The sequence below is a fragment of the Cebidichthys violaceus genome, unplaced genomic scaffold (genome assembly GCF_023349555.1).
Source record: "Cebidichthys violaceus isolate CVI_PGR_0920_01 unplaced genomic scaffold, fCebVio1.0.p SCAF_14, whole genome shotgun sequence".
In the NCBI taxonomy this organism is placed as follows: domain Eukaryota; kingdom Metazoa; phylum Chordata; class Actinopteri; order Perciformes; family Stichaeidae; genus Cebidichthys; species Cebidichthys violaceus.
This window is the reverse complement of record NW_027176307.1, coordinates 883,965-896,834: the sequence shown is the minus strand read 5'-3', so window position 1 is coordinate 896,834 and position 12,870 is coordinate 883,965. Positions and strand designations below refer to the sequence as shown.

Genomic DNA, 12,870 nt, shown 5'->3' with positions numbered 1-12,870 from the left:
CACTCAGTGATCAAACTAATTCACTAATACTCTGACTTGAAACTTTTATTTGGCTCATTCCCTGAGGGGACATGTTCTTTTTCTTATAATTCGTCTTAAGGAATGGTCGCGGATCTCATTTATGAAACAGTGTGTAGGATCCACATTTATGAAACCGTGCGTCAACTGCCGGTGCGCAATTTCCTTTTAATAAATCCCTAATCAACCTGTGAATGTGTGCAGCTGGTTTAGCCTCGCTTCCCACCCCCACACACACGCCCACATTTATTAAATGATCAATGCGAAAGCTACTTATGAATGTTGATGCAGAGACATGAGCCTGCTGATCAGTGGTTCCTTACGGTGAATCACGGCATCTATACCGAGAGGAAGACCAGGAAAAGACGCAGAAACCGAGGATGCTTGTGGATGAAGTGATCCCTGAACACTTGATCCATCCTAATTCTTCCATTAACGCAGTCCTTACAGGGCCAGAGTATTCATCCAGCTTTATTTCCACGGACAAAGAATAGTTTGCAGGAATATTGAATAGGATATGCAGGATAAATGTATATTTTAGGATGTAAAATTCAAGCTATATAAGAGGACTAGGACACCTCTGTGCTCTACACTATTTGCTTCATTCATGTAGTTTCTATGCATTTAGCTGCACGATGAGCATGAAGGATCATAGTCAATAAGTTTATGTTTTCTTAATGTACTTAAGTTATCTAGCTTGAAGCCACAATGACTTTTCCTTCATATCGCTGCTTTCTCATCATTTGTTGTCTACTAACTGACCATCGCTATTTTGAGCTTTGATACATGTTTTGCAGTTTTTCTTTTCTTCCAGTTGTCCTTCCAGTTGGAAGGACAACTTCCAACTTGTCCAACTTATTGTTATTATTATATTAAAAGCTTTTAGCTTGACAGCCCTCACTTCCCTCGATCTCTCTGCTTCCTACCAGGGCAAGTCACTGACGGGCAAACGACTGACGGGCCTCATGCAGTCGTCCTGACAAGGCCTGGATGAAGAGTAGGTGGAACCATACCCAGAAGAGCTGCTTACCCCTGGGGAGCAGGTGGAAAAGGACCCTGGGGTGTTTGGGTGTGGTTGTGGGAGGCGGATGACGGATGACGGCTCCCAACATGCCTAGACCGCCGGACTGGACCGTCATCCACGTTTTGAAACTCACCTTGGATCAGTTCAAGAGGGCTGACAGCATGCAATAAGTCACCAGACCTGACATCAGGACAGTGCTGTCACATTGCAGAGGATAAACAATGCTGCTCTTCTTAGGAGGTTTCTACTCAAAAGCCGGCACCACGCAGGCTTTGTTGTTTCTCCCTAGTTGTTTTTGTCTACTATCTACACTCATGTTAATATGGTAGCTTAAGGAGCTATCGCTTTACTTTCACTTGTTGTTAATCTTGTGTCATCCCACTGCTGTGTTTGGTGGGTGGGTGGGTGGGGGGTGGGTGGGGGGGCAGCCACACCTGTTTTTGGAATGTCACAGTACTGGCAAAAAGAATCTGAACAAAAAAACGTGCTTTAAATGAGCGATCTGATATATTGTTAGGCTTTATTCTATCTTCAGAACATTCCACTTCAGGCGGTCGCAACAAGGTGTCAGTGGGCTGACCTTGAACCATTCTTCACCTTATACTATAAAGAGGACCATGATAATAAAAGAGGAATGCACAACAAACGGATGGATTTGACCTGTTATTTTCCATGTGTGTCCATTTTATTCCTCCAGGAGCTGCAAATGAATTCATCTTTTCATGTCAGGACATGGAGAAGTGTGACGTTTCCAGAAACAACATGTGGTAATAGAGCCAAAGAGCAGCCTTTTCAACTTTGAATGCAGTTCCATGTAAAAGGAACATAATATTTGCTCTTTGTAGTCGCATACCGCCCTCTAGTGCATCTGGAATATCAGTGCTGGGAAATTTGTCTCTAAAATCTTGTTTGTGCAAGAATACTGAAGTTAAATGTAATACCAGTTGAGACCTTTTTATCAATGATAAAATGATTGGTATAGTCATAAAAGTCATAAAACCAATAATTTGGTGTTGCGCACTTTGAAAACTCATGAAAAGCATTGTTTTTAAAAATATTTAAAAACTAATAGTATGAATTTGTTTATAATTACTTAAATATATATTGCTTGTAGACAATATATCATAAAACATAGTGCAGTAAGTTGTAATAAACATATGATGAAAAAAGTCAAAGTATGTCTCAAAAAATGATGTAAAAAAAGTCTTAGTATATTATGCCATGTAAAATCATTAAAAAAAACATACAAATGTGTAGTATTTAAAAGGTAGTATAGCATGTCAAAAAGAGTACAAATATAGTCCAAAAAGTATAGTAAAAAACCTCGGAAAAACAGCCAAAGTATAGTAGGTTGAAAAATAAGTCATAAAGTCATAGTTTAGTGTGTCGAAGAAGTCCAAAAAGTCATATGTAATCATTGAAAAATGAATCACGGTATAGTTTGTCAAAAATGGAAAAAATCCTTTCCCCCCCTTGACCTTCGGTGCATTATATTTTAATCATCCGAGGTCCATCTCAATAATTAAACTTTCAGTAATTTACATTTAATACTACTCAAAATGCGTCCCCCTGACCTTGAAGTGTCTGTCCGGTTCGGAATGACAACTTGTAGAAAGCTGCTGGTTGCAAACGTTTGGCTCCTTGTAAGTCACAGGAATGAAGTCATCAACACTAGTGCTGGTAGCTTAAGTCAGCAATTTCTGTGGAAAACCTTAAGTTTAATGTAGAATTGAGATGTAAAGACATTGTTTCATGTGTGTACTTTTCCTCAGCGGCCCTCAATCATATGCTGGCTCCTTTATAAATTGTCCTAAATAATAAAATCTTTGAGAATCCCTGGTACAGTATGTCATAAAAAATGCCATAATATAGTTTTTATAAAATGTTTAAGACCCTGCAGACACCCTGTCTAATTGTTTTTCCTCTTGGTAACTAGGACACAGAAGAAATACTAAATAAAATCAGGATGGCAAGCCTATATAATTTGTTTAAATCAACAATTTCTAATTTAAATAATTTACATCCCCAAAAAAGTAATGTTTGTCTAAAACTTAACTAAGGTATTGGACTGTACCCACCTTACCCTGTGAAAGAGCTCTGTCATACTAACTGTGTAGTGCAGTAGTACCACCTAGTGGAGTATCAGTGAGAATCAAAAACAGTCTTATTACTTCTTACTAAAAAAATGTATCCAAGAAATATTTTTAGTTTAAAAAAATGTCCTTCAACAGTGTCGAGGAACGATTCCATATGGCGTCCTGACGCATCCCTCAGTCAGAGGAGAGTTCTCTTTTTTCCAATAATGCATTGCAACATAATTAGTCTAATAATCATATTCTGCAGTTTGAAAGAAGGACAGGACAATGTGTTTGCTGCGATTAAGAATATATTTCAGAAATAGCCGCTGAAGTATTTTTCAGCCACACCATGCAGAACATGCACCACCATTAGTGTCCTAAAGAAACCTTGTACCTTAATATTACTGGAAAGCAATACAAGCACCAGCTTGTGTGACAATTTTCAATTATAGCAATCAAATCAATTGAGTGTGGAATGTTGAAGGAATATTGCACCACAAAAAAAAAAGTAAAAGTTGCTTTCATCATTTACTCAGCATTTTGTTTATTGAAGCAAGTGTGTCAATATAGCATATGCTTAATTGACAGTTGTTATTGTATTTAGTTTTCCCCCAAACGACCAACAAATGATTTTACTCCGCATATTCATGTGATTGGGTTTATCACGTAGGCTCCACATGTTGGATGAAAAGGTTATGAAAGAGGACATTTGGGCTGCAGCTCTTGTGTAGCTTTAGAACCAGTGGATGTTTTATTGTGAACGTGTGATTTTTAGATTTCTGGCTGAACCGAGGCTGAAAAGAAGTTCAACTTCATCTCAGGGAACAAGGTTTATGAAGGACAAATGTAGGAAACACACAAAATCTATACAATTGTAATTTGTCATTCTCTTCCAAAGAAGTTTATGTAACAGGGGTAAACTTATACAACTGAAAGATTCAAGATTCAACCTCTGCAAGAGGAACTCCACTGAAAAACAAATGTGATTTAATGCTCTCATGCTCACACACATTACAACATGTCATTAGCTTGAACACTGTCAGCACCTGTAACAACAGCACAGGTCTTAAAACTAATATCTTCCTTTGCATAGTGGACAAAAACACATTTTAAAACAGTTTGAGTTCTCAATTTGTAACCAGGATATATTTATTGAGTCTTACACTGTACATAAAGTCAGGGTCTCGTACTGCCAATGTGGGGGTGAACTTTTAAGAACATGTTTTGCAGAGTCTGCTTTCTTTTCGTCTTTGAAAACTGAACCAGGTAACTTTGCATGTTGTGTCTCATTAGTTTGGCTACAGCCTCGATCAGGTAGTCTGGCACTAATTCTGTGGTACAAGCCACACTTACAGGAGAGGTATATTCAAAGACACACACCTCTGTATTAATAAAGAGCCAATCCGGCCTCGAAGCTCTTGCTTAATTAATTGAAGAAAAACTGTTTTTGAAAGCACTAAGAAGTTTTGAGTCCCTGTGATGCAGATATTACCTACTTTTTGGACCTCACACCTGCACAAAATAAGGTGTGTGTGTGTGTGTGTGTGTGTGTGTGTGTGTGTGTGTGTGTGTGTGTGTGTGTGTGTGTGTGTGTTATTTTCAATGATACAAACATTGTGCCCAGTGCAGGTTCAAAGACCAAGACAGTGATGTATTAGGCAAACAACAAAGGCTCTATGGTACCGGTTAGGCAGCTACTGCAGGACAGGAGAGAGGCTGGACTCCTTTAATCTCTAGAGCCTTGTTGAACTGCACTTCCATGGTCTTAGAAGCTTTGGTGATCTTCAGGTTCCTCAAACAACCTTTGAAGGAAGTCCTGGTAGAGAGAGCTGCCTGGCGAACTCCGTCTGAGAGAAAAATAAATCCATGAAATTTCACCGCATAATGTGTGGTGATATACAACATGTAGTTTTAAAGTTGCTCTTTTATTCTAGAGGCTACTTTCCTGCATATAAATAATCCTATTTGATTATGTGTGTTGTTTTTATCACAACAGATAACAATTCCTACGAGTTAACGAGTGTAAATTCATTATTTTAAGGATGTGTGCTAAAAGGCAGTCATACCCGGATATCCTCCAACGTAGATGGGGTCGTTTGTGTCGCATGTGTTGGAGCGCGCGTTAGAACTCTCTGCTTGGCTCTGATTCTCGTCGACCACCAGCTCCACCCTGTGGCGAAGCTTCTTGGCAGTGACAGAATGCCACTGGCCGTCGCAGAAGCCCTCGCCCGCCGGCGTGTGCTCCGCTGTAATCCGTCCTGCTCCGTTGTCAACGTGGAAGAGCAGCTAGAGGAACAGGAGGCAAAAGAAAGAAATGCATATTCACTTTTTTTTAATTATCAGTCTACAGCTATTCATTTAAATATTTGTATGTATATGCATCTAAGTACCTGTATTGTGCTGTGATAATGTTTCTTAAGCACACATATTCAACCTGCATACTGCATATTGTAATATTTATCAAAATGTTGAACTAGTCCTATTATCATACCTTGCCATCGACGATCTCTAGTCCCAGTCCATCGTTTGCTTGGTTACTGATGCCTAGAAGCACTCCGCTGGTTCTGCTGGTCCTGAACTCTAATGCTATCGACACATCCAGACCCACTCTGTAAGAAGAGACTGGAGAGATGGAGAGATGGAGAGATGGAGAGAGTGATTGGATTTTGGCTGGGGTTGAGTTTTTGATAGGTGGTCGTAACATGCTGGGGTGTTACAGTACAGTAGCTAAGCCAATGACAGGCTGACAAGATTTCATAACTAATGTTTCCATTTCACACTTGCCAGTGTCTCATCTCACCTGCTTTCAGGTAGCCAGTCCCTTCAAAATAGGTGCCAGTCTCGGTGGCAACGAAGCATCTTCCTATCATGTGACTGGAGGTGGGCGTGGCCATGTTCAATTTAAAGTCCTCAACAACCGCCTCAGGGCGGCCTAGGATACGAGAGGGGAAGGATTGATCCATTAGAGGCAAAAACCAAAACAGCTTTGTAACAAATATTCAAGATAAACAACAAACAACTGACATTTCAAACGTGGATAGTTATACGTGTGTAACACGCAGTGGTGGAAGAAGTACTCAGATCTTCTACTTAAGTCAAAGTAGCAATACAACAAAAAGCCCCGCCTGCCTAATGTCACTTAAGTTAAAGTACAAATGTGTCAGCATCACATTAAAGTAAAAAGTACTCATCATGAAGAGTGGCCATTTTCAGGATAATAAATATTAGTGGATTATAATTATTGATGCATTCCTGTGTTTATCACTTTACCGTTGACGCTGGTAAAGGTAGCGCTAATTATAATTACTTTAGAAGTTTGTGAAGCTCCTCCCAGGATCAATGAACTCTTATTTTATCCAATAATAATGCATCATAACTCATTTGTTACATATTATATTTATTATTAATAGGCAAAGTAACTACGAACTAAAATGATCAAATGAAGGTAGTGGAGTGTAAATAGAAGTACTTCCAAATTGTACTTAAGTACAATACTTGAGTAAATGCACTCAATTACGTTCTACCACCAGTAGCATATTACATGCTGTAGTGTATGCATAATCATAAATATAAATTCCTTACCTGTAGCTGCAGGCTTGGTGCTTACCGCACCTCCAACCATCTTAAAGTGACGGATACATCCATTGATACTGTAGAGAATCTAAGGACATAAAAAGAGGGAATGTTTGGTTCTCGCTTACAAATTATTTTAAATAAATATATGTTGACACGGATCCACTTTTAGAGAAAAATTGGCCACAGTTATTGGACATTAATAATCTGTTGTTATATGATTGCTACATTGGAACCAAGTGAAGAGAATGACTTTAGTCAAAACTAGTTGAAATACTAGATATAAACTGAACAGAAATATGGAGTCCTGGGCTCACGAGCAAACTTTAAAAAATGTATGTGTGTCTGTATGAGTCTTTACCGGTCCTATTCTCTTGCTGGTGTAGTTTTTTGGTAAACCACCAACATAGAGTATTCCCACCACGTCTAACAGGTCAGCCTGTTAAAAGAAGATACGTTATTAATGCAATAATAAAAACAATCCTCTTACAAATGCATGGTTGTAATATCTGTGGTATATTACTGGATAATTTTTCTTTGTATTTTCTGAAAGAAAGTATTTTCTTTTTTAATAGTCGAGTATTTCATATGTGAGAAAAATATTGTACCTTCTTCGGACTGATCATCTGTTTACTGTATCGGCCATCAACCACAAGCAGACCTCTCTGCTTGTTACGACTCACACGGATCTGAGAGGGAGAACATATTAAAAGGAGGGTTAGAAAGACAATTATATGGACGATCGTTTCATATTTAGACCAATAGACAAGTGCAGTCCTTTCACAGCACCAACAGAGACTATATGTTGTCTTGAATGTAAAGAAAACCACATTTTGCCAACATGTGTCATCGCATGAAATTGAGATTTAGTGTTCATTAATGAGGCAACTTAGCTGGTAATTGTTGTAAAAAGTTGAGATAAATGTCTTTGATAAATGAGTCTCCAGGACCTAATGTTCTGGTTAGCATGAAGCAAAGAAGCTTTGACTAAAACAAATGGTGAAAAGTATCTATATGCAACAGCCTCTTTAAATATATTCTCCCATGTGACACAGAAAAATGAAAAGGGACAAAATATGGTGGGTCAGTAGAGTACTATTGACCTGGAACTCTTTTTCAAAACCCAGTATATAACCAAGACAGCATCTAAATTACTTATCATTCTGTAGCAATTCTATATTTAACAAGCATGAAGGAAAGACCGTCCTACCTTGTGCCAGTTCCCATCATTAATGGAGAAGGGAACGCAGCCAGATATGTTTCCATGACCAAGATCATAACCCAGACAAACTTGTCCATCCTTGATCTGCAGGAGGAGAGAGACAGAGGGTCATGATGGAGGGATGACAAGCTGACATGGTTAATATGACCCTCTATGTTCTTTGTTCCTGAATATGGTGACCTTGGTGAAACGGACAAACACATGTAGCCTCTGTACAGTCTCACAGTGCACAGAAAGATGGGGAACATCAGACTCCATGATTCCAAATGATAAAATATTTTGTTCTGTTTTATTTTATAAAATAGTCATCACTTCATACTTTGTGAGCTACCTGGTCTGATTTACTGCTTTACGGCACAAAAAGAAGTGGCTGAAGCTTATGCCAAAGACGCAACTTGTGTGGTCTTAAACCAACTTGAATTACATTTTTGAAAAAACACTAGAACCTTGGGAAAAACAATGGAAAGTAAACTTGTAGAATGACGGTCAAAGCAGTAGGTGGATACCTGTATGGTAACAAAGTCTGCATGGTTGATTCTTGCCATGTAGAGAACGAGACCAGACTCCTCTTTCGTCCTCAGCTCAAACTCCAATATTAGCCTGAGACACACATACATTCATGAATCTTTGATTATACATATAATATGTATATATACTAAAACATTTACCAAAGGCACATTAAAGCATCTAATAACAGGCACATTGTGTCTTTGTGATGCTTTGCATTTTTATCAGAACACTGAAAAATAACAGAATACTGAATTCTCACAGCACTTCAACAACATGAAAAGCATTTTCCTGCAAAGGCTGTTTTCCTAATATATATATATATATATATATATATATATATATATATATAAAGAAGATGTCCAGGAAATGCATGTTAAGGCTGATCCCCAAAACAGCCAATATCATACTATTCATTATTCCGCTCATCCACTAACAAAACTATTAGAATAATATAGTTAGATTAGATTAAAGTTAGTTATAGATTAAACCTTGTCTAAAGAATTGATGGGCGTATATCTGTATGGAATTTATTTCCTCATCCTTACATCATTTAGTTGTTTTTGTCAGTTTGTGAAACAGAAAGGTTGATTTAAGGGTTGGTCAAGTCAAGAACGTGTTCAGTAATTCAACACTCTGTTATCCATAGAGGGTGTTTCCCTGTATTTTGACCTGCTCTACTCCTGTGTTGGTATCTTATCCCGTCCAAACTATCACTCACTCACTTCTGTTTTCCTTCATTTATTTAGAACTGCACTCCATAGTGTGGGATCTAAGCATGAACCTGACAAGATACACGACACCATGGTTTATTACATGTGACAAGCATTTAGCAACATTCACAGAGGTGGAATGAAGTGGATTTAAAGTACAACATACTTTTAACGTAATTAGTAGTATTTACATTTCAGACTACTTTATAATTTCACGACGACTACTACTTACTTTGTGGTTTAAGATTTTACATACAAAACTAACATTGGCTTAATAAAATACAAAGCATTGTTACAGAGAGCTCAATAGAATATAAAGTCGTTAACATGAGCTACACCTCGACCAACTTCAACAGTGAATGCTACTCGCATGTTAATGCATCATTAACAGTAATGTTACAATATATAATAGTAAACAATCTTTTAAGTACATTTTGCTTATAACACTTGCATGCTTCTACTTAAAGGTGTTAAATTCCGAGCATATATATATATATATATATATATATATATATATACATTGCAAGATGTATGATAATTTTGCCCTCTTTACTATCAATAGTGCCAAAAGTGTCACTATGATCGATTATTTGACTGTTTTGTGATGCTTACAATTAGTAGTTGGTTTCAGTCCGTGCAGCGTCATCATATCTGTTTGCGTCTCTTCTCATGTGACCTCTTTCTAGCATGCTTGGTGCTATGATGTTCAACGCTCATTGGAAAGAGTTTGCACGAGAGATGGCTTTTAATGCACCAGTAAGCCTGGTTATTTAGTTGATTAGCTTTGCTTAAGGCCTTAACTGTCTTCATGCAGGAATGAACAGGCTTCCAGTTGTGCTGTAGCGCAGCGCCACAAAATCAAATACCAAAATGATTATTCCTTGTGAATACATACCTCTCTCTGACTTTTGTGTCATCAAAAGCAAATCCCATGTGACTGTTCCTGGTCAGACCAAATTGATAGGCCTTCTCGAGCGCTGTCGGGGCCACAGCTGATGCACATGAATCCTGGAGATTGGACATAACATGTCAGTTACACTGACAGGGTTACGCCACACTGCTCCTATATTGCCTCTTGTCAATAGGAACCTTAACACCTGAGCAGAACGTAAGTCAATCACACTAATGGGGTTTCTACGTCTGATCTGCAGGGACCTGAAGGGCTGATTGGTCACAATGGGGCATCAAAAACAGTTCTTTATATATAACAGGCAAATGAAGAGTTTACAGAAGATTCAATTCAGAAAAATTCTTGTAGGTTTATAAGTTAAGCCTTGAATGTGCAATGGAAATATTGTATGTCTCAGCAAGTTGCAGCACACAACCTATTACAATCGGTTTGGTTGCGATAATCTCTCATTACTGTTTCTTTTTTTCTTCATCGCCTCAAATCAGTTGCTGCCGAGGTGGATTTGGCTGATAGCGTTTTCAAATCAATGGACCCTCCCACAGCTTGATTATCACAAATCCTCCATATATTTCATTATCATCTGACCCAGACATCATGCACAATATAGTGTATGATTTGTGCTTCACTTTGGCAGCGGGGTAAACAAAGTATTAGATGAGTATTACTGTTCCCCTTGTCATTTTACATGACGCACGCAGTTCAGTCAGTGACCAGAAGATGTCAGTGTAACAGTACAAGTGAAGGCATTGTAATTTCCTTCTACTCTACTACCACTCTCCTTGTCGGAGGAGACTTCCTTCCCTTCCATCTGCGGCTACTTTCTTTTCTTCTACACACTTTTACTTCTCCAATCCCCATTTCATGTCACTTTATCACGTTTCTCTCTTCTAGTCTTTGCTTTCCTGTCCCCCTCACCCCTCCATTATTAACTTCTATCTGCTTTATCCTCCCAACAAGTCCTCTTTCTCTATCTACCTTTATCACCTCGATAGTGTTCTCTCTCCTTCCACCTCCCATCTTTCCCGCCTTCCCATTCTTCACTCTCCTCCTGCTGCCTCCCTCTACTTTTATATCCTACTGCTTCCAGTTTCTTTTACCTTTCCTGTTTTTTTCTCCTGCTGTATCCTCCTCCTCCTCCTCCTCCTCTCCTGATCTTGTAGACACCTTGTGTCCTCTTCACCCTCTTCTCACTTTTCATTGACCTTTTTACAACTAGTACTTAATTCTCTTCCTACCTTCCTCTTCTCTTGCTCTTCTGACTTTTTTCACCTTGCCAAATCTCATCTCCTCGCATCTCATCAGCCCCTTCACCCTTTTGCTCTTTTTATCATCTTTCCTCTTCATTTCCTGCCCTACCACCTCCTCTTATCTGTTTTTCATATCTGTACTATCTCCTACCTTTGCATCTTTCTTCACCTTTCTATTTCTTCCTCTATCACCCACTCCTGCCTCCAATGGAAGGCATTCCCATACCTTCACCTTTTTATGTCCACCTATCCTCCATCTTCTCAACGTCCCTCACTTGCTCTCCACTCCTTTACAATCTCTGTACTCAACGTACTCAATTGTCTTTGTTTCCCCTCCTTTCCTCCAATCTCTTCTTCCTAGCTCCTTTCTGAGCTTTCTCCTTTCCTCTCCTGGATACATCTCCTATTAATTAACAAAGAAGCTTTGCCATACCTCCAGTGTCAGTGTTAGACAAAGTTAGAGAGAGGGAGAGCATCCGAGACATACACACTCACACACAAGTGTCTCTCTGTGTGTGTATGTGTGTCTTAATCTCCTCTCCACTCTTGTTCTCTTTCAAGTGAAGACATTCCCCACACGGTGACCTTGCTTTGTTACAGCTGACACTCACCTCTTATCACGCTCTGTCCTCATATCCGCTGCTCCTCCTCAACCTCCCTCTTTTTTTTCTTCCCTCTTTCACTTTTCTCCCTATCTAACAAAAGGGAGATGTCACTTGCTCAGAAGCTCGTTTCTTGCCTCTCCTTTCATTCTTCTCTGGCTTCCTCTCTTCCGTCTTTCCATTAAGCCAACAAAAGGCGGCGGCCGCTCTGTTCAGAAAAACTCTCTCTCTCTCTCTCTCTCTCTCTCTCTCTCTCTCTCCATTTCCTGTACTTCCTCCATGGCTGCACCTTTTCTCTCCTCTCCGTCTTGTATCCTCCTCTTCCTCCCTCCCTCATCCCCTCTGCATCTTTCCATTAAGCTAACAATAGGAAGACTGTCTTCCATTCAGAGAGGCTAGTCTTTGGTTGGAGGTCACACCAATAGAAGTCATTAGTCTGGATTTTGTATAAGTGTGTGTCCCTCACTCTTGAGAGATCAAAACTCCTTGCTCTGCTTATTGTAGTTTTTCGAGAAGTTACTCATTCGGGTTCTGGTAGTAATTATCTTTAGCTACACATTTTTCACTCATGACCAATTTCAAGACAGTACAGTGCAATGCTCCTTAAGCACATGTCACTAGTCACTATATTGCTAGTGTTTCAAACCTAGGTCTTAGATTGAAACCAGAAAAGCTTGGGGCTATTAATACTGCAGATGCAACAGCTTTACAACTGCACCGAGATCCTAAGGAGGCAGACGTTTCCCGAACTCAGATAACGGACACAGTATATCACTATGTAAACCAATACCCTGAAAAGCAATTGCTGAAATGAGAGAAAGCAACTGGGTGGCCTGTTACAACACCTCACCATAAGTGTATCAAACGAGGAAGGCTCTCCCTTCTGTCAATAATTAATGTCAAGGGCTCTTGGGCAAAGCACTTAACCCCCAGCTGCTCAAGCCAAGCTGGTCAGCGGCCATCAGAAGAAGACTGC

General features: G+C 39.3%; 2 protein-coding genes across 5 annotated transcripts in view; one reads left to right on the top strand and one right to left on the bottom strand.

Moving 5' to 3' along the window:
* Positions 1 to 1,422, top strand: part of LOC137870909 (regulator of G-protein signaling 6-like) — an 80,220-nt gene extending 78,798 nt beyond the window's left edge. For all 4 annotated transcript variants that reach the window (XM_068708402.1, XM_068708399.1, XM_068708401.1 and 1 more), the window contains exon 18: positions 948 to 1,422. In XM_068708402.1, the coding sequence (XP_068564503.1) occupies positions 948 to 998 (51 nt within the window). In that variant the 3' untranslated portion in view covers positions 999 to 1,422. The remainder of the gene's footprint in view (positions 1 to 947) is intronic.
* A 1,988-nt stretch (positions 1,423 to 3,410) lies between these two features.
* The window catches only part of lama2 (laminin, alpha 2), a 145,915-nt gene continuing 136,455 nt past the window's right edge, over positions 3,411 to 12,870 (bottom strand). The window contains exons 65-74 of the mRNA XM_068709206.1: positions 10,031 to 10,143; positions 8,422 to 8,515; positions 7,904 to 7,999; positions 7,302 to 7,382; positions 7,055 to 7,132; positions 6,703 to 6,781; positions 5,921 to 6,052; positions 5,612 to 5,742; positions 5,187 to 5,406; positions 3,411 to 4,967 (exon numbers count right to left, since the gene is read on the bottom strand). Coding sequence (XP_068565307.1) covers positions 4,807 to 4,967; positions 5,187 to 5,406; positions 5,612 to 5,742; positions 5,921 to 6,052; positions 6,703 to 6,781; positions 7,055 to 7,132; positions 7,302 to 7,382; positions 7,904 to 7,999; positions 8,422 to 8,515; positions 10,031 to 10,143 — 1,185 coding nt within the window. The 3' untranslated portion in view covers positions 3,411 to 4,806. The remainder of the gene's footprint in view (positions 4,968 to 5,186; positions 5,407 to 5,611; positions 5,743 to 5,920; positions 6,053 to 6,702; positions 6,782 to 7,054; positions 7,133 to 7,301; positions 7,383 to 7,903; positions 8,000 to 8,421; positions 8,516 to 10,030; positions 10,144 to 12,870) is intronic.